Source organism: Trematomus bernacchii, unplaced genomic scaffold (assembly GCF_902827165.1).
Source record: "Trematomus bernacchii unplaced genomic scaffold, fTreBer1.1, whole genome shotgun sequence".
NCBI lineage: Eukaryota > Metazoa > Chordata > Actinopteri > Perciformes > Nototheniidae > Trematomus > Trematomus bernacchii.
The window spans coordinates 4,028,185-4,051,504 of record NW_022987607.1 but is presented as its reverse complement, the minus strand read 5'-3'; the positions used below and the strand labels follow the sequence as shown (position 1 = coordinate 4,051,504).

Sequence of the window (23,320 nt, the reverse complement as noted above, 5' to 3'; positions counted from 1 at the left end):
GTTAGTAAAAACCATGAATTAATGCTTTGACAAGTCTGCAGACAGACGGCAGGAGAAACACGTTTTAAAATGCGTGTTTTCTAAATGGAGATTGGCTAAGCTAACGCAGTATATGCTCCGACCGTCCACACTCACAACAACGGCCTACAGACATAAATAAAGCAGCGACTGTATTCTCCATGACACAGGCAGTCTGTGGTTTGTACTTGTTTAACTTTTGTCTAGTTTCTGAACAGATATGAGGAGCTGTGAGCTCTGAGTGCTAACAGCTAACGGCTGTGTTGTTTTTCTGGGGTTCTCATTGAAGATGACGTCACGGCTCCGCCTACACTGCGTTACTATAGTAACTACCCCAGTTCCTAAACTGTAATGGAAATGCACCATAAAGTGAGCCAGTCCTAACGAGGCCTAGCCATACCGAGCGAGGCCGAGCGAGGCCGTGTAGTGGAAACGCGCCATACATTTCAGCAGATGAATTAAGCCTCAGCTTTAGCACTCATTTAGAGTTTGAGAGAGTCAGGCACGTTGGGATGTATGGGAAATATGTCTCCCTAATTGAAAACTCCCTAAACCTCATCCTCATCCAAATAACCACAGCAACAACCAAACAAAACTTCTGAAATGTCACATGGAGCGGGACTCTGATCTGTGCCGAGCCCACAACAAGGAGGCCCAGAGGAGGGGAGGACGTGGGGGGGTCTTGGGGGCTATAAAGCCTTGCAGAGTCGTGCTGTCGCTCAGTTTACAGTTGTAGTCAATTGGGAGATGAATGGAGAAACAGTCCCAGAGACTTCAGAGGGGAGCTGCATTGTTGCGGTGGAGAGTTTTACACGAGCGCCTCTTTCATTCGAGCATTTGTTTCTCATTTTCCGCTGGTCTGGGGATCCATTGCGGTCGTGCACCAAGAGGTTCTTGTTTAAATTTCAAGATCATAAAGAATCCCATTCTGACATGTGAACACATACATGCTGTACAAACTCTGTGGTGAACATAAACCCCTGTGGGACTGATGGATTCAACAATTAGGCGCAAATCAAATGCATTTCTATTCTGATTTTTGCTGAAGTTGGAATGAAATGTGATTTCTCCTTTCTTCTTCTGCAGATATTTCGTTTTTTTTAAATGCGATAAGTTGGTTTTTTGCAATGTGGAAACACCCCTGTTGTTGGACAATTCACATGTTTGCAGGACGTGGTGCAGAAATGAGTCCTAAAACCCAGAAATTAGTCAGCATTTTTGCACTTACTGTTCCCTTATCTCAAAGCTAATGGCCTTTGAGTTTGTTTGTTTTGGTTAGATGCCTGAAATAAGGTCTGTGGTTAACAAACGCTTCAGAGATTTTCATGAACTAAGTCAGTAAATACCTCAATGGTGAAAATCTGAAGCTTCAATGTGTCTTAGAAACGGTGTGTGTGCTAACCAGTGGCTAAATGAGAATACTAAATGCTACACATTAGCCACCTTTAGCTAAGTGGCGGTGACGTGAAGCCATGTGACCAAGATGTAGCTTGATTAAAGCCTAACGTGGGCTTTTAACTTTAAAAAACATAAAAATGACTCTGAATTGTGGAGAGAAGAGAGCCCAACGAATGTGATACAGTTGTGTGTATGTGCACGTACTGTGTGTCGTTATAAAAAGTGATAAATGGGGGGCCGGTTGGCTTTAATGGGTCGTTGGACCAGCTCTACCTCGCCTACATCCTCTGGCAAACACAATTAGTCACATTGATGAAGTGAGCAGCCGAACAATGGGCGAGACCCCGCTGGAGTCACCTCTGAGGGCGAGTCTCCTCCTCTAGGAGACATGATGGAGAGGCAACCAACAGGAAGCTGGGCACAAGATATGAATTGATCTCAAATATTTGCAATGTTACGAGAAGGAATGGGAAGAGAAAGGAGACTAGTTTCACAACATGTGCATGGTGTTGGTTTTAGAAGTGGAATTGGATCATTACCAGCTAATAAAACACATTGAAATACTTTGTTCAAAGGTTGTTTCTGTTACTTTAGTGCAGGTTTAATCAGATTAATGTTCTAAAAGTAATACAAGTGAAAATATGTTATGCTAATATATGGCCTTAAGTATTTAAAATGGTAGCATTTCATTATTATTACTCGTGCATTAGTGTAAAAAAATGATTGAGGACGAGCTCAGTTTTGAATAATAACCGCAAAATGAATTAATGTAATTTTTTCCATTAATTAATGTATTGATTGATTGCTTGGTTTTAAAACTAGTACACATTTTCTTAAACAGAAATGCATAAAATCTTCCCATTTTTGCTTAAATCATAAAATATTATTGCATGAAAAATAACTAAACCTTGATAATTCATTTTCTTTTCAATTGATTGTTCATTGACTATAGCATCATATTTATTAGGGTCTTCATATGTTTTGTGTGCAAAAACACTTCATTTGTAAAGTAACTAAAACTGTCGGATCAATATTAAAGTACTGTATTTATCTCTGAAATGAAGTGGAGTAGAAGTAAAACGGAAGTACAAGAGACCTACTTTGAGTTAATACTTGGTTACATTCCACTGCTTGAAGTATGGCAAACCCATGTGAAGCAGAGAGTATCAGATGTCTGTATTTAGTGATGGCAATGTAAATCTGACATGTGTGTTCAGTTGAGAGACAGACAGCTGTATGTGTCATACCGTGCCAGTGGAGGGGGGGGGGGGGGGGGGGGGGGGGGGGATGCCACTCTGTCGTCATGCTGCTGACTGTTGTGGTCTCTCTCTAACATGTTCAATTCCTCACAGATGTGCTGTACACTTTAAAGGCATATTCCCTATCACGGCCATTAAACCCATGTAATGGCGCCAAGATGTTCCCGGAGACAGGAGGCGTATGAAATAAGAACAGGCGGAGAAACACTCTGTGAAAAGTTACATCCATACAAGTTTGCTTTTTAGTCACACATTGAAAAGTTGAAATAAACATGTGTTGTGAACATACAGTGTGAACAAACGGAGCAATTCCTCTGCTTTTAACAAGCCTCTCTTCTGCTCTGGGACTTAATGGAGAACGTCTGGATGTATTTGTAGGCTTCCTCTCTTTTCATTGCATTCCTGCTGAGACTAGCCTCATAGCACACACGCCATATATTTTTCAAACAGCCAGACTCATAAAAGGACAGCAAAGGCACGGGTCCTAATCCACGCTTTAATGAGCGAAAACGGAAGTAATGGCATGCCAATTGACACTAATAACCCGTGGCCGGCCCTAATGCCCCGGCGTGACACGGTGTGTAATCAGAAAGAGAAACCTCTCCTGGGATTTGCTCCCTCGGGCAATTATTAAGAAGGATGACACTTTAACAATAGCCGGATCAGAGGGCTCAACTTTGTCATCGTGAGTGGATCCCATTATGTGGCGGAATAATGGGCGTCTGTGAAGACAGAAAGAATGGGCATCACAAGGCATCTCTTTAGTGGGAAACAAAGCTCATTTGAGGCGTCTCGCCATCTGAGCTGCCCTTTATGGCCGAGAACGATCCTCAATTGTTTTCTCGTCTTCGAGTAAATCCCATTTTAAAGGGGCCCTATTCTTCTCATCTTCAGGTTCATACTGGATTTGTATGTAGTGTCTCTACTGGGACATGTCTCCATGCTTGAATTTCCTTGTACGATGTGAGGGTCTAAGGACAGAGGGTGTCGTTTTTTCTCATACTGATATTCTGATCAAACTGTGCTGTTGTATTTGCTGTAAAATGTCTTTACTGTAGGGTATCTTTATTATTTGTACAGCACTTTGGCTCGACCAAAAATCGTTTATAAATGTGCTATATAAATAAAACTTGATTTGATTTGATGATTTGAATGTTCAAAAAGCTCTTTATTTTTCTCATACTGCCTGTGCTGCAGCACCTCTTTTCACCCTCTGGCTGCGTCTCACTTCGGTTATTTTTCATGTCCTCGCTCCTCGGGCTCGGTATCACCGGAAGTTGATTCGTCTGCGCCATCTTGAGTAGCGTCCCAGTGGCCTTATTTGTGCCGGAGGACCGAGGATCGAGGAGTGATAACGGAGGAGCGATAATTGAGGAACTACCAGACCATCCTCTGGTGAAATCCTCAGACACTCGCCCCGCCCCCTCACTGTGTATCGCTCACTGATTGGACGATGCAGCGCATGCACTGATCTGGCTGCTGTCAGACGATCAGCTGTGCGGCGTCATCACAAACGGACGTCGCTTCACGTGACGCTCCGGAGGAAACGACGTCCCATTGATCTTAAAACTCATTTCCCTGCTTTTCGTGGTTTCCTGGCGTCTCTCCATGCTTCCTGGTGGGAGGGACTAGTCGCAAGGAAACTACGCAAGTGAGGGACGCAAGGAATCCATTTAACCGAAGTGAGATGCACGCTCTGTCTGAAACCAGAGCCCAGTCTGCTCTGATTGGTTAGCTGACTGGCTCTGTTGTGATTGGTCAACCGCTTAGAGATGTCCTGCCTCTTAGCCTATCACGTACAATGTGTTGGAGCGCTAGCCAATAGGAGCTGAAGTGTTACCTAGAAACGCAAGTGTTACATAGTTAGACAGAGTCCAATGGAGGCAGATCGAGGGGTAAACTCCCTTTTGAGGGAATTTGGGGATTTAGCCTTTGCAGACACAAAAACCTATAATACCCCACATGAAATAAAAAACTCAAAAAGCACAATAGGGCATCTTTAATGTGGTTCTGGAGCTCAGAGAAATGAGAGTCCTAAATGATGACCATGTATGCTCATTACATCTGTACCAAATGAGAACAGACATCATGACTTTCTTAAGCTTTATTTTGTTATTACACATGCAGGAACATCTCCATGTTATAAACATTTCTGGATGGTTATCAGAGGAGTTTGCAGAACATCTTGAAAGGATGAAGATGCTACTTTGGCTTTGAATAATGGGAGGCTGTTTACTCTGTTCCAGATAACTATAGATAGCTCTCAATTTGGGCAATAAACACTTTGAGGAATGGCCGCTTGCCAACCCCTCTCTCTGTCTGTGTTTGTCTCACTTTGTAGCATCATCATAAGGCCACAGAGAATGTGAGAAAAGCCTGGGATTCATGCGAGAATATAATTTAAATTTAGACATGCATGCAAAGTGTAAGGCTAAGGATTCGACTGAGAATACATGTATTGACATTCTTGTTATTCTAAGGAATTGCTCTTCCACTAAAAGTATATTTTCCATTGGTATAAAAGGTGACGGTGGAAACCAAAAGTGTGTTCTGAGCAAACTGCTGAATAAAACAATGTAGCTGGTGTTTCAGAATCATCTGTGTCTTATCATTGGAAGGAAAAAAAGTCCCTAAACAGAAAAACGTGGAGACTTTTCTTTCAAAGAGCCTCCAGAGCGGCTGTTGTCTTTAAGGAGGGAGGGGAGATTGCTTTCAGCGGCCTCAGCCCAGGACTGGTTCTCATCATTTTGACAATAAAACTCAAGGAGTTGAAACAAAGCAATGGTTCAGAGAGAGAGAGAGGGAAAAAAACGAGGGGGCTAGGAGATTTCCGCTGGCCTGCAATGAATTGGCTCCCCCTCCCCTCCCCTCCCCTTCCCTTCCCTTTCGAATCCCACAGAGGAGTAGAGAGGTGATTTTAGGAAAGCTTTGGAAAAGCTTTGGAGGCTTAATTCCTCTGTGGCACCCTGGGGGCTGAAGGACGCACGGACCAAAGGGCTTGAAATGGTTCAAAGATGAATGAGTGACTGTGCTTTCAATTCCCAGAGGTTTGTTTTTGTAGTGTCAGGGTTTTATTGCAGCTATAACAAGCTAAGATGTGACAGAGTAATGAATGAAAGAGAGTTCAGATCACCTTTAGGGTTAGGGAACAATACTCAGCTGACTTTAGGCACTTGCTCTTGCTTTTGTGCGGGCATGAATAAAAAGAAATGTCAAACACTCATGTCCCTTTGAAGCACGATCAAACGGGCCTCATGCAGAGAGCCAGAGGAGAAGAATATTCCTCTTATTGTTGTTTGAGTCCACAATGTTTGCTCTTTTCTTGGATAAGAGAATATTTTACAAGTGGCCAAGAACATATTCGCCAAGATAGGATAAAAAGCATTTAGTTTTGACAGTCTATAAATGTTTGTTTCCAATACAAGTAGACTTTGATGAATCAGGCATAATACGATTTAAACAGAGAGCCATGGCATGCGTTCAGCTCCTAAAACCCCAGTGCAACACTCTGGAGAATCACAGTATAATGTGTTGAAGTTCCTTTAAAGGTATCTCAATTTCACTTTTGCTGAATTTAGCTGAGAGACTTATGAGGCATATGCCAGAGTATTTGCACACGGCACAGCACCTGAGCTCATTAATGCTTAGGGCATGTTACCTATATGCTGAAATGAACAATTAGCCACCAATTTTGGACCAAGTGGGATTTATCTTTCAGCACAACTTTATAAGACAAAGGTTAGGAACGCCTGGGGCACAAATTAGGGAAAAATATGAAAGAAATCTTGCTGCATGAGGCCCATTCTGTATTAAAAGAGCACATTAGTTTTATAATATGGGCAGTGCATGCTTTCAACAAGGCTGACATACCAACAACACTATGTATATATTTACAGACAAATCTGTACACTTTTTACATTCCGCTACTGATTAACGCATTAGAAAATAGTCCGTTTCATACAAAAACTGCACCACAGAGGTGACCGTCCTTTTTATATGTCGGCGCTGGTGCAGACCTGCGACAGCCGGGGGTCGGAGTCGATCTCGGAGCGGTAGTGATACCCCTCCCACACCTCCCTGCAGGCGTCCTGCAGGTTGTTGGTGCGCTTCTTGATGCCCTTGCGGTTCAAGTAAAGTACAAAAAGAAAAACGAGACCGACGAAGCCCAGGACTATACCCAAGAAGACGTAAGAGGTCTGCAGAGCGAGGTCAGCCCCAGCCCCGCTCTGATGGCACCCCAGAGTTAACGTAACCACGGAGAGCATGGATGTGTTCCTCATGCCCGTTGGGTATGCACACACGAGGCTCTCAGCATCACTTATGCGTCCCTGAGATCTGTTCAGCCACAGGGCGAAAGACTCGATTCCACACGTGCATGTGAAGGGGTTTTCCCCCAGCAGGAGGTCCGCTCTGGGCAGGGAGTCCAGCTCTCGAAGGCCCTCCTCCGGCACCGCCTTCAGGGAGTTCAGCGTCAAGTCGAGCACCTCCAGGCGCTCCAAACCGGTGAATGAGGAGTTGTGGATCGCTACGAGGGAGTTGTTGGAGAGCAGGAGGCGCTGCAGGCTGGTGAGATGGGAGAAGATGTGCGAGGGGAGAAAGATGAGGCCGTTGTGGGAGAGGTCCAGACTCCTCAGGGCGCCCAGGGAGCTCCAGCGCAGAGAAGTGGCCAGGTCCATCACCGAGGAGTGGTTGTAAAGAGCCCGGCTGAGGTTCAGATCCAGCAGGGAGTGGTTCTGCACCATGAAGGCTTCGGGGTGGATGATCGCCAGCTGGTTGTTGCTCAGGTCCAGAGAGCGGAGGCTGCGCAGCCCCGAAAACGTGTTGGAATCCACCTCGGATATTCTGGGTTTGAGGGAGATTAATGAGACGTTGATTATACTTTTAAATCAAATACAAGAGCAAGAAGGTGGAAATAATGCAATGCCTTTAGACAGAACAGGGCTGATTTGTTTGGATACAAATGCTTCAATAAATTGAATGGGGTATTCATTTTAATACAGTTTGATTGAAGCAACAACAAGGAACAACTAATACTCAATTAGTGCTGCAACAACTAATCGATTGGTTGACCGATCATCAAGTATTTTGATAATCAATCATTAAGTCGTTTATCATGCAAAAATGGTAGGAGACGGTGTCTGCTGCCTCTCAGATATGGAGGTTATACCAGACATTTAAGACCTCACCTTCAACTTTCCAAAACAAATGACAAATCTCACTATTTCCTGACATAACAATAGGCAGATCAATCAATAACAACTGATCAATAGTTGCAGCCATTCTTAGAGATGCAAAGGCTAATCCATTGGTTTGGATGGCTGAAAATAACAACTAATTATTTTTGATAATCAATTAATCAAGTCGTTTTCCATGCAAAGTTGGCAGAACATGCCGTCATGAAATGTCCTGCTTTTCTTGGTTTTATTTCATAATAATATCTTTAAGATTGAAACAGTCATCCCAAGACATTTCTACTGTATGACATTTTACACTATTTGTTCGTTTTATTTGATTAATCGATCTTACGTATAAGTTCTGCCCATGCATGTTATATCTGCTTTGCATTACCACAAAGTGACCTGGAGTCACCGGGAGAGTCTCACCTGTTGTTGCTCAGAGAAAGGGTCGTTACATTATCCAGCCCTCTGAAACACTCCGGACCGATACGGCTGATATGGTTCCCGGTGATGAACAGATTCCGGGTGTAACCGGGGATCCCGGCCGGTACAGCCCGCAGCTCTCTGGAGACGCACTTCACGGTGTGAGCCGCCTCGGAGCACTCGCAGCGCGGGGGACACGACGCGTAGAGAGAGCCGAGCAGCGCGCAGAAAACAAGGCGCTGCGCCAGAACCCGCATGTTGGAGAGGAGGGAAAGTGAGCGGTGCGAAAGAGAAACAACAATGGTTCAATGAAACGATCAGCTCCTCCAAGACGTCATAATCAAATGTTGTCCCGGCTGGGAATGCGCCTCAACTTTGCATCTCTGCAGAAAGTGTGGCCGGGAGGCAGGGTCTGATTTCCATGAGAACAGAGCTGGGGGTCGTGCTGATCTGAGCGTGTTTGATCCTCTGCCGGGGCGAAGCGGGGCGTCGCTTCTTCTCCAACAATGAAGTTAAAAGGACCCTCGCCTGGTGCGATGATATGTGGGGAGGGGCTTCTCTCCTGCCGGAGACACGAGATGTTTCCTCTGGCTAGAGAGAGGAGGAGAAAGTGGCCGAGCCCCCCTCTCTCTTTCTCTCCATGTTTACACTCAAATACAACCATGTGGCGCTGGACAATACTGCAGCTCCTACCTGAAGACAGGGAAAGGAAATCTGGGCTTTTTATGATTGAGTTGCGGGACAAAAACAAGAAGTTTCTATAGTAAATGTGCAGAATTAGAAGAAGTACTCTGGTGTTAAAAAGTAACAATACCACAGTGTGGAAATACTCAAAATGTTACTTAAATAAAAGTACTTAACTTTAGCATAGAAATATTCTTAAAGTACCAAAAGTGAAAGTACTCATTTAGCAGAGAAGCTCAATACAAATCATTTGCTGATTATACTATTATTTTCTTAACCTTTTGCTCCAGCGAAAACAATATCTCAGTGGAGTACACAGTTGCACAAATTGGGAATACTGAAGTAAAATACCTTGAAACTGATATAAGTACTGCACTTAAGTATTTGTGACAAGGCCCATGTTCCCTATTTGGTAAATGGTTTATAATCAGGTATAATTGTTTTACTTTATCAGATTTCTTTAAGAGAATTTCATCAGTTCATCAAAACTGCCCGTTTGTTGCAAGAAAATATGTTTTCTATGATAAACAAATGAGTATTAAGATATTTTACTTTAGTGGCAATACTGCCGTGTAGAAATACTGTAAAAGTAATGCATTCATTTTCATTAATAACTGTATTGCAGTAAAATAAATACAACATAAAATGGGAATACCCGAGTACAGTACAACACAACTGATGGTTATTTTTGTATGATTGTATATTATCAGAAGTCTTATTTTATAGCTCCAATTTTGTTTTAAAGAAGTTTTTATAAGAATTCCTACAATAACTTCACAATTGACCAGTTGAGGAATGTGCCGTCCCGGGTCATTCCCAGCTCCCCAGGTGGGATGGTAAACGTGGGGGAGGGGTGTTTTGGGGTCCAGACTATAAACCCCTTTGATCCCCTTGAAAGTAAAACTATACTTACCTTCAAAACCTCTCTTAAAGAGCACCTTCGGGGGAAAGCATTGCAAAACTGGCCCCGGTAATGGTACAAATCTCAACCTGTCGTACAATGGACAGCTTCCCCCCCCCCATCTATGTATATACTCGCATTTTAGACTCTGTTACTAACTGTATATCTGTAGACTTGGTATGTCTTAAATGTCCGGTTAGGATGTATTAGAACGAAATCTAAAATGAAAATTGTAAATAAGCCATCTGTATGTAAAAAACCACCTGTATGTAAATTGTAAATAAGCCATCTGTATGTCAAATATGTCTTATATGTCTTAAATGATATGATGAATTGGAAATGGGGGACCCTGATGTAAACAAGACGAAAGTCTTTCTCTGGTCTGCATCCCCTTAACAATTGTATGTTTTGAGCTGTACTGTACTGTACCCAATATACAAGCTGTTAATAAACTTTTCAATCAATCAATCAATCTCCCTTGAATACCGTGATACTCTGCAGGATGATGGCCCCTCAGAGGAGCTTTGATATCAGCATCAGATCTGAGGCTGCTTCCTTTCCTTAATGTTTATTCTGACAGCTTATAATGATTATTACAGGAATCACTCGGGAGTTATTTATAGAAACTCCAGGAAGACGGTGGGGGTGGGGGTGGGGGAGGCGGGATGGATTTGCCTTTCATGGGCTCAGAGTGTCCTGAAATCCTCACATCATCCAACAGTTATCATAAATAAATAAGGGAAAAGAAATAGCACACATTTTTTACAATAATAGAGATTTTTATATTAGCTGTAAGTCATAAACACACACAGGAAATTCCTCATGAGCCAATAGGATCAGCAGCATGACATTAGAGAAACAAGAGGTTGTTATCTTATATTTCAGACGGGTTTATATGGAAAGTGGCACTTATAAAAGCATCCCTGACTGTCTTTTGTCAGCGGAGAGAGTCTGAAAGGACCGAGGTCTCCACATTCCTGGACCTGGCTCTTGGATACGACGAGGCACCACAGCAGGTGACATTTAAAACCCTTCAATTCATCTCTGCTTGATATTGCACTCCTGCACATGCACTCAAATAAAGAAGCGCTATTAGTCGTCACGTCTATTTCTCGTCCTAAATGATATGTTTTATAGGTAAAAAGCAGTAGAAATCACAATGCTGAGTTTGATGAACTGAACTCAAAGGGCCATTCATTCAACCAATGCCTTTCATAGCTCAAAATGTAATAAATGAGGTGGAAAACAAGTCATTTGAGGGCAGTTTGTCTCCTGTTTTCCAACATTTAGCGCAATTATAGAGACCGAGGGTCTTTCACATTTCTCACTGCCACAATATCTCTCTGCTCAAGAAGCCTGATCATTTTAAATAGAAATACTTGAGTTGTTTTTACAATAAAATGTGATTTGCTCCTTACGCTAGTTGCATGGTTTTAAAGGGGAACACCACCTTATGAAAGATATTCCAATATGTTATTTCCATGGTTTACGAAAGTTCAAATAATATTGTTGAACACGAGTTACTCTCTGTCAAAGTTAAATGAATGGGAGATTTGTGTGGACAGACAAGAGGTTTGTTTCTCTTTCTATTCCCAAATGAGCTTCATTACCTAATAAGCTTAACCTTCCGGTATCATCTTTGTTTAGGAGTCATTTCAGGGTGAATTGTGTCAAATACTTCTGAAAACATTGTGTTTTCAGCTCGATTGTGTTGTTGTACGTCAGCAGGAAACACAACTGGCCCAAATGTCATGATACTTGGTGGAAGGGTGTAGCATAATCCAAGAAATGTATTTACATTTGTTAACTTTGATAGGGCGCTTTTGGTATTCATGTGGTGTCAGAATAATAAAATAAATAAGTTATTGACAAGGGAACTTTTAGAAATGACAATTAATGTGTTTTTAAAACAATTGAATGACAGCATGAGAACCTGCACCATCAGAGGAGTATGTGAATGCATGAAGAAAAACAAGTTCCCTTAAACACATCATCTTAAAACATCTTTTCCCAATTCATTGTGGTTTCCAAATGTATTGTTGGTGGAAAAAAATCACTTTCGTATTTCGATTTGGGAGAGACGGTTGTTCATGTTTGCTTCTATTTTTGGACCGTCTATGCCCCTATAAACAACATGATTTAATTTAGAAAAATTGACGTAGTACCCCTTTAAAAGACAGTCTTGAAGTGACACGGTAATGAGGTTTAAATTATTCCCAAAACGATATTTTATAAAAAGGATTTCCCGTTCAAAATGCGGGCAGATTCTACATTTCATTACTCGTTCAAATGGTTGGAGACGAATGCTCCTCTCTGCAGAAACTGAAGCTCCACACGAACAGCACAGGCTATTGCATCAAATCAACATTAACTTAAGCAGGCTTCTTAAAGTCTAATGTATTATTTATTCTTGCTACAGTTAGCCAGCAATGACATACAACTTAAACCAGATTAAGAGAAAGACGAAGAGTAATAAATATAAAAATCAATCAGCGGGCAGAGGGGCCGCAGTGAAGAGCAGCTGATTATTAATCAAGAAGCCACAGTGATGTGTCACACACTCTTGCATGCATGCAACACACACATGCAATCACATGCTCTCTCCAATCACTGTGTGCATGAATAACACACACTCAATCAGGCACACATCTGCCTCCCTGCTGTGCATAGACGGAAAAATGACAGCGTAAATTATAGAAAAGGATAAATCTGTAGAGTGAGCAATCAAATTAGCTAAGTATATAAAGAGCACCTGGTGTACAGTATAATGTGTGATCAAATATTTACAGGCAACATGGCTGAAATACACACAAGAGGCCAGAGTATTAACATAAGAGCAAGAACACAGGTGACCCCTTTAACACGATACAGAAAAGACAGATTTTAATTAATAAAATCACTTAAATGCCTTTGGATTATGGCAGGATGTCGGCTGGTTTCTATCAAAGCTTTGTGAAAACAGCGCTGACATTTCACAATGACCTTCGAATGTGATCTGCAGCGGTGGAAAGCAGCAGGAAGGACGTATGAGTGAAAGTGGGGAAATGCAGCAGGGGTTGGAGAGTGTGAAAAACCTGAGGATCCTGGCTACCTGCTGCTCCTGTCAGCACCGGACAAAGAGAGGGCTCAACACTTATTCTGTGAGGGGATTTCAATCTACTCACGACACCCATGGCAACGGATTGGAGGTGCCAAACACCACGTGGAACTATTTTCTTTCAAGTGTAACTAGAAAAGGGTTAGATATTAGAAGATATTGAGGATCCGTGAGAGTTTGTTTTTTTAGGCACTGACTTCTGCTTCTTACTCGTAGGTCAAAAATTGGGAATAAAAAACATAATAATAATAAGAACTGACCAGGATTCATAACTCTCACATCTATACCCCTTTTCCACCAAAGCGGTTCCAGGACCAGTTTGTTGTTTTTATTATTACAGCTGTATTAATATGCCAATACAGCTTAAAAGGTCTCAGTGAGAATCGAACAAGCACCGGACGGAGCTAGAACCTTTCAGTGGAAAAGGGGTACAAGAGGCTTTTCGTTCAATAACTCTGGAGTTGCTAATGAGCTGTTCCACTAAATAAAAAGTTAGATATTCAAGGACACAGTTTGAGTTTGGCACAAGAATAACAAAAACAAAAGCTGAACCATCATCTGGGTTTTAACCAAAGTCACATCCATTGATTTAGCTACAATCGCTGCACAGATGATCTGTAGTTAAAAAGGTTTGAAAACATTCTTAAAGAAGTACCATGAGGCGATACATGTAATGCACGTACAACAAATCTCTGAGACAGTATTTATGTTTTAGAAGATGTAAGAAAAAGCACAAAAATACAAACTGCTGCGACGTGTTTAGCGGAGCATGAAATACAGTAAAATCACTTGAAAATGCTTCTAATCAATGTAACATGTTTGTATAAAAATGGCATTCTGGAAGTAGTGAATTATGGGATTTCACTCCCTATATTACGTAGGAAAATAAAATAATAAAAAATCTGGAAGCAAGGCATGAATGTGTTCCCTCTGAGAATTCACCAATTCCTCTATCAGCTACACCACGTCTACACTTTGCAGGTGGCGATGGCTTAAACCTGCTCTCAGGGTTTTAAGTATCATATCCATCAAGTGTTTGTGTGTCGGGTGTTCAGTCACGACATAAATAACCGATATAAAATCACTTCCATCATTTTCAATCTTAGCATAACGCCGCTAACAGGCCGTCTGCTTCTCACAAAGCCAGCCTGTGTTCCCGCTCCACAACCCTCTCTCGGAGGTTAGTAGTCTTTTATCTCCTCGACACCGTGAGAAGCCCCCCCCCCCACTCCCTCGATGTGTAAAAGGTCAACCCCACATTGGACCTGCGGGGGTCCTCGTGTCCTCCACCTGCCTCCAGGTCACCGCAGGTTGAAGGCCAGGACCACAGCGATGATGATGCCCATGAGCATGAGGAAGGGCAGCCAGGTCTTCAGAAAACCTGCACAGCTGGAGAACACACAGAGAGGAAGAGTAAATGAAGGGGAGGGAAATAAAAGATCATGGAAACTGATGATTTGTATTATTTTCAGTATGAGTCCTGAAACATCAGCATCATATTTTTACTGATTTTAAAACGGTTATATTATTTGATGAGGCACTGACCTCCATCATGACATCAAAGAGAGCCACAGTGACGCGTCCTAAAACCCGGAAGTAAACTCCTTCCGGTTCCTTTGACAAAAACGCAATGCAATCTCTCCATAGGATTTAGGAGCTGGATATAAGGTCTGTGGTTGAGACACATTGAAGAGACGGATCACGTTTTGTTCAGCCGGATAATCTCCACATGTCTACCCTACTTTTATAATTTTCTAATCATAAATCTAGTCGCCAGAAGCAAAATGCTAACGTTATGCTATAAAGCAGGGGTGTCAAACTCAAGGCCCGGGGGCCAAATCCGGCCCGCGACTTCATTTTATGCGGCCCCACAAGAGCTTGCAAAGAATATAATATGTTTATTATACGGTTACATGCTACTTTACAGAAGCACGTTGCCCATAAACGACATGTCCCACAATGCATCCCAAATTTGACTTTTTCTCAGAATTTGACTTTTTTTTTTCAAATATGCCTTTTTTCTTAGAATTAGCCTTTTTCTCATAAATAGATTTTTTTTTTTAAATGTCACTTCTCTTTTTCAAAATGTCACAATCAATGTTTTTCCAGAATGTGGCTTTTCTTTTAAAATCATATTGTGACATTCTTACTGAAGAGACTTGCAATTATTTGCTCTAGACTTCTGCTTTCAGACGTAGTTAATTATGAAGTTATATTAATTAATGATATAGTCTTAAAGTTACAACCGGCCCTTTGAGTGCAACCATAATGCTGATGTGGCCCCTGATGAAATTGAGTTTGACACCCCTGCTATAAAGGAACTACAGCAGGGTCGCTGCTTCAACGTCACGCCAACTTCAGATCCATATTCAAACATACAGATTCTAAATGTTACGAGTTGAAGCGTTTGTTTGAACAGTTAGCAGGAGGCAGGGACTTGCTTTCAAGCAGAACAGGGCAAACTAACTTAGAGGAGTGTTTACGTGTTCGGTGTAATGACGTAAAACGACCTCCACGACTTCTGTAGTCCTATTCAGCCACTTGGTAACAACCATCGTTTTTCAGACACGTCAACTCTTCAGAAATCACCAGTGGGGTCACTGCTGATGGATTTAATGTCGTAGAACAAAACGTGATCCGTCTCTTCAATGTGTCTCAACCACAGACCTTATTTCCAGCTATTTTCCAAAATCCTATGGAGAAAAGGAACCAGAAGTGGTAAAATGCTAACTTACTTCCGGGTTTTAGGACGCGTCACTGTGGCACTCTATTTCATTACACCCGACAACTCGCAATCGCCAGTTTTGAAGCATTGAAAACTTTATTTCATAAAAACGACAAATAACTTATTAAAACATTTACCATTTGTGTAGGCTGTAGAATGTCATTAAATATGGCAGCAGACCATTTACATGCACACAAACCTATAGAACACACTATAGGAAAGGGAAAACCCCCAAAAAGTAGGGCCTATTTAAGCTTCATTTGAAAATTTAAATATGAGCCTCTGAGCTCATTAAAAAAGACAACAGTATAGTTGTCGCACATCAAAGTGACTACATCAGGAAGTGACTTTAATTGTCTAATCAACTTGTTCTAACAACAATCACCTCACTCACTGGATGTGTATTCCACCCCCACATCACTTCAGTTCACAGACTTTCTGCAGGACTGTCCTATATACGGTCTTACTACTTCCCTAAAATCAGGTCTGCCTCCCTCTCTCTCTCTCGAGTCCTGAGACACAAACAGGTTCAAGGCATTCCAAGTAAAATCCCCCCGAGCCCCCGGATCAGAGAGAGAAACCTCGTCCAGAGCTCCAGAATCTTCTTCTTACGGTGGCTTTACACAGAGCAGCTCAGATCATACGCTACGCTCCAGTTTGGGCCTTTGAGGCAAATCAAACGCTGATGTTTTAGAATAAAAACTGTCAATTTTCTGTACCAATGCCAAAACATTTAAAGCATTACAAAAGTGATGCTGAAAAGCTGGACGCTTCATCCCAGTATCTGATGCTTTTATTTATGACTTGTCAACACATCTAGACTTAGGCGCTGTTTACACGAGAACGAAACGGGTTGTATCCGCTACCTTTCTCTCGCGTATAGCCCGTTCGTTCACACGAGGCCGTAACGGAACCGCGGAAACTCACTCCGCAAACGATAACGGGTCCCAAGGTGGATAGGTCTGCAACCGGAACGCTCTGGGGGGCCAAACGGCTCCGTGTGTACGTCCTATACAATTATTTCCTGATAACGATGAAGCCATAGCCCCACCTCTCCCCACCTCTGCTGCTCACTGCTGTAGCATGGTCAGTAGCTACTGTCAGTAGCTACTGACCATGCTACAGATGTTAGTGCAGAATCTACAGCTCCTCTACCACAACCATCAGCAACAAGTGGACATGGAGAATTACATGAACTACATGTTGCTAAATCCACCGCGGAGAATAAACAGAAGGGCAACCATGGCAACCATGCTCGGGGGTCTTCTTCGCTGCTTTTGGTGTATTTTGTGGCGGAGGTACAGCGCCACTTACAGGCCCGGCATATGTACTACAGCGTCTCCAGCGGGTCGAGCTGTCTCGTGTGAAGGGACACGTTTATTGAGCCGTATCCGTGTGAACGGAATACTTTTTTGATAACGAATTCAGTTCGTTGGCGTTTCGTTTGCGTTTCCGTGTAAATGGGGTCTTATACATGCTGAGTTAACAATGTTGTTGCAACTAGGCTATGTTTAAAAAGCTATGACTTTAGGGCCATTGTGAGTTAAAAAACACATCACTTTACTTGGCAAGGTTTGATTAACCTCTTCACACCGAAGATCCCATTTGTGAGGGTTTTGTTCGCATTAATGTACCACTTTTTACCAAAATGGCCATAATTCGATGTCAAGTTTGTTTCATACACTGTTGAAAATAAAGCGCCTCAAGCTTGCTGATAAAAAATAAAGCCAAATGGCTCCTGGAATAAAGTGCATCCAACAACTAACATACTCTATGTAACGTACAGGTGAATAAATGTTCATATTTCAGGACTGTTGTTCACACAGTCAATGCTGAAACATCTCTCATTGTGTCTCTAGCACTAACCCAAACAATGAGCAGCTAGCATCACTCTGATGGTTTTGTTTCTGAAAGTCTACAGGAGAGAGAGGAGCTGCTGAATCTGAGCCAGGCCTGAACAGCGGCCATCTTTTCTCTGTGTTTGGTCCAGGAGCCTCGCACCTGTTCAGTTGGACTAAGACCAGGTACATCATAGCGCCAGTCAAGAACACTTCCTGCTGCATTATGCATAACTATTGCTACACTGTTCCCCTAAGACTCTTCCCTAAGACTGAGAATTTGGTTTGGGATATTGCCAAATATCTGGAACAATCTCTATAAAAACAGTTTACATAGAAAAACTAGTAAAGTGCATCTAAAATGTATTTGTCAGTCTGTAAAACACACAATCACAAAGTAATCACCATTTCCTTTGTTCAGACCTGGAAGCCATTTTGTGTCACTGCTCAAAGGGGGAGCTCGCCTCCAAAGGACTCCTTATATGTGCCGTATGAGTAGGCGGAGTCTTGGACGTGATTGGTCAGGAAATGTGTGATTTTATGAGTGTCAATTAGGTTAAAAACTATCAGTTTTAAGCAGAACTTGTTGTTTTTGAAGGTACAATGTTTATGTTGATGCAATTATGAATTTACTTAAGCCTTTAGGATTGTATTAAATGTAGACCACAGTGTTTAATTTTGTATTTAACCCTTCACTCCGCTTTCAGAACCATGACCTGATTGGCCAGGTTGGATTGGGAAGGCGGGCAGTCTCCTATAAATGTGGTTGGGAAGAGAGGGGAAAGGGGCATTTGGTGTTTGTTCCTTGCTGGTGAACGCAGCACCAGGCATGCAGTTTTTGTTTCTGTGGAATAATGTGGAAGGCTGAGAATAAAACGCCTGTCTATTTTTGCAAGAAAACCCTCTCTCCACGTATCGTTCTTTCACCTGCACCTCACTTTGTAACAGAACTATTCACATCTAAAAGGCCCGGACACACCGAGCCGATTTTGGCCGTCGATAGATGTCCGGCCGTCGATGAGCGTCCTGTCGCCCTACTCAGATCGGTGTGTCCAACATGTTGAACCTTCTGCGGCTGTCGGCAAAATAAATCACTCTGATTGGCTGTTCAGCTTAGCGAATCAGTGCATGAGAAGCGAAACGGAAGTGAAGAAGGCACACACAGACGACTATTATTTTTCCTTTTCCAGTACCGCACTAAACACGTTTTCGATTATAAGTCGTTATGTTAAACAGTCTGTGATGGACGAGAGAGAAAATGGAACGCACGCTATTTGTATATATCACGCAGTCTGTCTTTCGGTTGCCTCTTTTGAATGACGAATACACACTACCGCCACCTGCTGGTAAGGAGAGGTATTGCCACTCACGCATGCGCAGTTCGTACGTGCTACTTGGCCGTCGGCTGAAGTCTTTGCGGTGTGTTCCAGTGCGACACATGGCCAAGACGCAGAGACGTGAGGCGACACAACAATCAGGTCCGTCGGGACGTGTTCTTTGGTGTCAATTCATGTTTTATTACCTTTGCTTTTTAATGTTTCCAATGTGTTTTATGCTCTTAATGTTTTTGTAAAGCACTTTTTGAATTGCCTTGTGTTGAAAAGTGCTGCATAAATGAACTTGCCTGCCTTGCCTAATATTGATGCGAACACCTCCAAACAAGCTTCGTAGTGATCAGTCCTCTTACCCGATGTGTTTCCCGTGGATGAGCACGAGGAGGCAGATGTTGACCATGTTCCACGAGGTGCTGTTTTCATATCGCATCAGATTCAGAGCCATGGCCACGTGAGAGTGACAGTTATCACAGCAGAGGTTGTGCTGGAAACAAAGAGTACAGTCACTTTCATAGAAATACTAACATTACTGCTTCAAGAACTATTGTTGTGTATTGTACTTATTGGCAAAGACCATTTTCAGCGCTATTGCTAATATCATAGCACTACTGTATAAGTTGTAAAAGACGTATTTTAACACATTTATTGTAAAACTGTAGTACGATTTAACAAACTAAACTTCTCAAAGTTTATATATTTATATTGTTCATGTTGGTGTTTTCTCCGGTAGTATACTGTACATTTCAACCAATTATTTTTCATATTTTTGGCAAATACTTTACCATAGATATTCCATCTTTCATATTTTTTGATGTTACTTCTTGACTTACTTCTATATATCTTTCTCTATAAACATAGACATATTTCCCCCCCAGGGATAAATAACGTTTTTGTTCGGATTCTGATACATAAAAGTCAATAAAAGACCATAATAACGTGTATTTACCATCCTTTGCTTGTACTCCTCTGAAGCGTCGTGCACCGCCGTGTCCCAGGCATTCGAGCCTCTGGCGTACACTTTGCTAACGTCAAGCATCCAGTACCTGTAAACAAAGAGACAAATATATATCTATCTATATATTTTCTTAGTAGGACGGATGTCGGGGAACAGCTCTGGTTTTTACAAATTCTCTGGAGCAATTTGTTAAATCACAACAACAACAACAATATTCTGATTTACTCACTTCGTTGGTTTTCCAAAAGCCATGTTGTCTTCCTGCAAAAACCAGAAAGATATTTGTTGTTGATCACTTGTGCCCTCATGTTTCTTTGATTAAGCTGGACTTACAGCATGATCTCCTTTGGTTCTATACTAAATACAAGCACAGCCAGACACTACCTTCAGGATCAAACCAGTGGAGTCAATTGTAAACTTAAAATCAACCCTTTCAAAACACATACATTTAGTTTTTATGATGTGATGAAAAATCACACGCACTTTGGTAACTGGTGTTTGCATTGAGTCCCAGGTCCATCAGTATCAGTCATGTGTCGATTCCCACAGGCTCAACAGGACGAAGACATGTCAGGTCAGAGATAAAAGCACTTGTCCAATGTCACTAGTCATACAAATGTAAAATAAGATGTGACATGAATGAGATATAAAGACACTGTTATATGAGATGTGTACTCTCTCTGTGGTGAAAGCTTTAAAGGTCACCTATTATGCAAAACCCACTTTTTCATATCTATTATACATCAGTATGTGTGTTAAGAGACTCAGGAACAAGACCCCCTCTCTTTTTGTCCTGATCCATTTATATAAAAACCTGTCTGAAAACGAGCTGATTTTGGCCACTCTGTGATGTCACCATGTTTTTTGGCTTGTGTAACCATTAGCCAATCACCAACCACCTTATCACCTGAATCTCCTCCTGGAGCACCATTGTGTTTTTTTCAAACCAAACACTTTGCAGTTCATCATTTGTCATAGTTTGTATTTTTAAATTGTGCAAAAAAACATGAAATTAAGGATATATCCAGCAGTATTGCAAAGCATTGTTAAATAAGGAAATGCGCCTCACATCCTGTTCGTCTGTATTCACCAACAACTTTTTGTGTGCATCAGCCAAATGGGACCAATCTAGAAAACAGCACCGCATGGAAAATCTAGAGACACCATCATTTATTTAAATTGATCCTTGCTTTAATAAAGAGGGGGTGCCAGAAGTGAGAGCTTAAAGGTGGGGTAGGTAATTCACTTCAGAAACACTTTTTGTTATATTCCATGGAATGCTCTGAACATCCCGATAGCAATGAATACATTAAAAAAATTCATCTGTGGAAGCCGTGGTGCTGTAAAAAGCACGACCAATCATCTGAGCCGGCCCGGCTAAAATAACTGGATGGCCTACCTGCCTGTCAGCCTTCCATCTCGTGCACAAACTTATCTCGTGCCCTCATTGGTCATGTGTGCGTTCGTATGTGTTGGAGGAGGGGCTTCTCCATTCTTACCTACCCTACCTTTAAGCACAACATTAACAGCAAGCCATTAAGTTGGCCAATCGAACACATGAAAGTTCCTCTTCCGGACTGATTACTTATTTATAACATGAATATGAGTAGTATGAGTATTTCCATTGTGAATGCTGTGATAAGATGGATGTCATTTTCCACCATGATAATTCTCCAGAAGGGTAAAATCCTTCCTCATCGGCAGCTCATGGATAATACGACAACATATTTCATTATCCCACTGTTGTTATCTATTATTGCAGGGCTGTTTTGGGTCTGAATCTTTAAATATGTGTTCATAAAAATGTGTTCTTTGTGAATCCTGAAAGCATCTCCAACTGTGCATATTGTACAGTGTATGTGCATTATTTATGAAATGGCTGATGCAAGCACATTTGGTTTTGACCATAGTGTATGTCACCAGATTTTGACAAACAAATTGAGTTTGAAACATACTGAAAATACAGATAGGGCTTTGATAAGTTCCTTTTGATATATGCTATCCCTTGTTTTCCAAGTTGCATACTTTCAAGAGGCTACTGTAAAACTAAAGGGGGCGATGATGATGCTTAACACTTGTGGACCAGTCATTAAAACCAAAAGCTATATTATAAAAGCTTATACTCCTTGTCTTATCTGACATACATTGTGGTAATTTAGAGCCCCTTGTACCTCATTTCACATTCAGGCCATAACACTCTGCAGCAGTCATTACTCACGGAGACAAAGTACGGTCCTGCAAAGTCCCGGATGACCCCGGTGGAAGTGCAGATTCCCATGTGGCCAATGAGTGGAAACAGCCATCTGAACAAAAAAAAATGTAATAAAACAATCTAAAAGTAGCACCTCACAATCAGAAACACTTTCTTTATTAAATTGGGTTACAGCTGCTCCATTTTAGAATAAAACTATAGACAAATGTAGTGACGTTATAGTATAAATGTAGGCAATGTTATATAGAAAAACTGTGGACATACTGTAACCTCTTTAAACAACTTTTCCCTCAACAACTTCTAGTCTTGTTCCAAAATTCACAATCTAAGAGTTTTTACGTCCACTTCTCTTGACAGCAGCCCTACAAAATTCATGTATGGACTCAGATACAGACATATTAAGTACTATTATGCACAAGGGACATGTGGTGGTAATGCATTTTTTTAAATGTTGAATTAGTACTGAGAAACAAAACTGCCAACACTTTATCCGTAAGAGATAATGGACACGAAAACATTATATGTGATATACATTATCTACCACCACCGTCAAAGTGCTTAGTATAAATATGATACAGTATTTCCTGTTTATGGTGATATTCCTAGAAAAGTGGTTATCTAAGAGTGTGATTGTACAACGTATGTACTGCGTGTTTTTTCTTAGAAATACACATGTAATAGTAGCCTATGGCCTTTTACGTCATGTACAATTACAATGAGTTTTTGGTTAAAACACTTAGACACACATTCTTTCTAAAAGTTTGGGTAAAATTACGATATTAAGAAATGTGTCCTGATAAAAGTATGAAACACTGACATTTATTTAGTACAACTATAACAGCATTTGAGCTTTTACACCAAGTTAATGTGTACTTTTAAGTAAACAGGCTGACTTTAAGCACATTTATCTGTTTCTTTTAAGGTTGCTTGTAAAAATTGTTGTTTTTATAGTTTATATATGTGACTCTAACTCACAGCGAGGCCAGCTAACAAATACGTGTATTAAAATCATATTTAAAAAACAAAACAGCAACAGGATGCTAGCTAAGCTAAGCTAACTCTGTCACTTCCTCCGGAGGTTTCTGAGTCCAGAAGCCGACTTCCACGCACTGTTTACGGCGGTAACTCACGACAACACGGGGATGGGTGTCCACACTACACAGTAAGGGAAGCGACCGGCCTCTGGGTTTATTTTCTCAGAAGCTATCTGGTAATTCTTCATGCTTTCTTTTTCAACAACATCCGCCATCACCAGCTGTGGAAAACGAACTTCATTTATCGCACTTACAGCTGCGTAAA

At 41.6% G+C, this 23,320-nt stretch overlaps 2 protein-coding genes across 2 annotated transcripts; both read right to left on the bottom strand.

Moving 5' to 3' along the window:
• Positions 1-4,672: 4,672 nt before the first annotated feature.
• Positions 4,673-8,892, bottom strand: LOC117482841 (trophoblast glycoprotein-like). The gene is made up of 2 exons (XM_034131059.1): positions 8,279-8,892; positions 4,673-7,517 (listed from the first exon to the last, which is right to left on the bottom strand). Exons 1-2 carry the CDS (start codon positions 8,530-8,532, stop codon positions 6,668-6,670), a joined length of 1,104 nt encoding a protein of 367 aa, XP_033986950.1. The 5' UTR covers positions 8,533-8,892; the 3' UTR covers positions 4,673-6,667.
• A 3,355-nt stretch (positions 8,893-12,247) lies between these two features.
• tmem222b (transmembrane protein 222b) lies at positions 12,248-23,320 on the bottom strand. The gene is made up of 6 exons (XM_034131128.1): positions 23,152-23,320; positions 22,028-22,112; positions 20,039-20,070; positions 19,801-19,897; positions 19,208-19,338; positions 12,248-14,346 (listed from the first exon to the last, which is right to left on the bottom strand). Exons 1-6 carry the CDS (start codon positions 23,268-23,270, stop codon positions 14,259-14,261), a joined length of 552 nt encoding a protein of 183 aa, XP_033987019.1. The 5' UTR covers positions 23,271-23,320; the 3' UTR covers positions 12,248-14,258.

Excerpts from the sequence above, each read along its gene's own strand:
- tmem222b (XM_034131128.1), bottom strand. The coding sequence starts at position 23,270 with ATGGCGGATGTTGTTGAAAAAGAAAGCATGAAGAATTACCAGATAGCT. Across the intron at positions 20,071-22,027 it reads CAGGACCGTACTTTGTCTCC|GAAGACAACATGGCTTTTGG; the intron begins GTGAGTAATGAC and ends TGGTTTTTGCAG. Across the intron at positions 19,339-19,800 it reads AGGAGTACAAGCAAAGGATG|CACAACCTCTGCTGTGATAA; the intron begins GTAAATACACGT and ends CTTTGTTTCCAG.
- LOC117482841 (XM_034131059.1), bottom strand. The coding sequence starts at position 8,532 with ATGCGGGTTCTGGCGCAGCGCCTTGTTTTCTGCGCGCTGCTCGGCTCT. Across the intron at positions 7,518-8,278 it reads CTTTCTCTGAGCAACAACAG|AATATCCGAGGTGGATTCCA; the intron begins GTGAGACTCTCC and ends CCTCAAACCCAG.